Source organism: Punctularia strigosozonata (assembly GCF_000264995.1).
Source record: "Punctularia strigosozonata HHB-11173 SS5 unplaced genomic scaffold PUNSTscaffold_158, whole genome shotgun sequence".
In the NCBI taxonomy this organism is placed as follows: domain Eukaryota; kingdom Fungi; phylum Basidiomycota; class Agaricomycetes; order Corticiales; family Punctulariaceae; genus Punctularia; species Punctularia strigosozonata.
Window position 1 is genome coordinate 421 of NW_006767590.1, and position 1885 is coordinate 2305.

General features: G+C 59.5%; 1 protein-coding gene across 1 annotated transcript; it reads right to left on the reverse strand.

Annotated features, from left to right (window-relative positions):
• Nucleotides 1-442: 442 nt before the first annotated feature.
• Nucleotides 443-1484, reverse strand: PUNSTDRAFT_139719 (uncharacterized protein; the record flags this gene model as incomplete). The annotated part of the gene is made up of 3 exons (XM_007389450.1): nucleotides 443-1051; nucleotides 1098-1193; nucleotides 1248-1484. 3 exons carry the CDS (start codon nucleotides 1482-1484, stop codon nucleotides 443-445), a joined length of 942 nt encoding a protein of 313 aa, XP_007389512.1.
• Between the last annotated feature and the right edge of the window lie 401 nt (nucleotides 1485-1885).

The following is a 1885-nucleotide window of genomic DNA, read 5'->3' on the forward strand; positions in this document are numbered from 1 at the left end:
GACTTCCCGACTCCATGCGATCAGTCCATCCGGTGTTCCACGTCTCTCAACTCGAACCGGCAACTCCGAACACTATTCCGAACCGCGTACAGCCACCTCCGCCGCCAGTCGAAATCGACGGCGAGCTCGAGTACGAGATCGCCGAAATCCTCGACTCCAAGATCGACAGGCGATACCGGAGGTGCCCACTATTCTATGAAGTTCGCTGGTTGGGCTACGAAGGGACTCCGGACGAAAAATCGTGGATCCAGGCTTCGGAACTAACCCATGCTCCGGACTTAGTGGCGGATTTCCACTCGCGCTATCCGGAGAAGCCAGGACCACAATACTGATTCGCGTCTTTTTTACTCTGCCTTGCGGCGCAGGGCTTACCGGGCACGAGTCGCTGTGCCACTACAATAAAACGAAAAAGAAAAAAGTCTACTCCGACCCGCATCTCCGACTACTCCTCGTCCTCGTCCTCGTCCTCGTCCTCATCTTCGTCTTCTCCTTCGTCTTCTCCCGTCTTCTCCGACTCCGACTCCGACGTCTCGTCAACCACCATTGCGGAGTCCTCCGGCACCGCAGTCCTCTCCAACACCTCCGCCAGCAACGCCTCCAGACGATCGAAACGGGCGTTCATCCTTACCTCCGCGGCGTCGATAAGCCGCTTGGTGAGGCGCGCGGAAACCGCGGTGTCCCTCTCGCGCCTCAACTCCTCCCACTTCCGGTGGCCATCCCACATCTCCCCGTACGCCTCGACCTCCTCGTTGGAGGCGTTGTTCACCGCGTCCATCGAACCGAGCCGGCCTGTCTTCGGAGGAGCCGGAATAGAGTCCAAAGGACTCTCGAGGAGCGACGACTCCGCGCGGGCGGGCTGCTCCGAGGGTCGAGCCGGAGGTGCTTCTACCCCCGACCGCGCACCAGCCGGAACGACGACCTTCGCGACTTTCAAGTCGCACTTCTTCTTCTTCAGCGCACAGCTCCGGCAGGAGGTGCTCCGACGCCGACCGACGGGCTCTTCACAGTCGAGGTGTTCCGTCCGGCAGACGCAACACGGCGAGTTGGTGGACTATAAACGGTTAGCTCCGCTAGCTCCGGCGTATTACAGCACTTACCCTCCACAACGAGTCGTCCTGAAGATCGGCCTGCATCTTCGCGGCCGTCTTCAACTTCTTCGCGTTCACCTCGTCGGCGTCGCTCCGGGCCCGCTTCTACAATTCCGACACTCGTTAGCTATCTCCGACGGAGATCCGGCAGCCACTCACCTTTCCGGCCGCCTTGGCCGACGGCGCCGCTCCCTCCTCTCCGACTCTCTTAGCCGCCGCCTCCTCAGCCCTCCTCGCCGCTGCCTCTTCCTCGGCCTTTCTCAACTCCTCCGCCCGTCTCCGCTCTTCTTCCGCCTTCTTCTCCGCAGCCGCCGCCTTCGCTCGCTCAGCTTCTTCCACCTGCGCCTTGAGCGCCGCGATCTGAGCGTCGTACTCTTCGAGGTTTGCGGAGTCCATGGTGGGGTCGGGTTAAGAGGAGTTATCGACAACTCCCATGAACCCGAGACCTTTTATCCGATCGGCCTCGTGGGCTCGGCCCTAAGAGGGGGATACTGTCACGTGTCGGATCTTGGACCGTAACCGGGCCAAGTACGATAGCTCCGGTCGTTCCGGGTTGTCCGCCATCGGAGTAGCAGCTCCGGTACCGGACCTACGTTATCACATGAATAGTCCTCCGGCGACTCAACGTCCCGGTAGTTCTCGAGTCATAACGGATTCAACTCCGACGTTCACGACCGATATGCCTTTTACGGTTTGATATTCCCTTCGGACTTATTCTACCTCCGATTATCAGTTCGTAACCATATGCTCCGTCCTTACGATTGACAGTTCACATGGTTCATAGTTCCGATAACTCC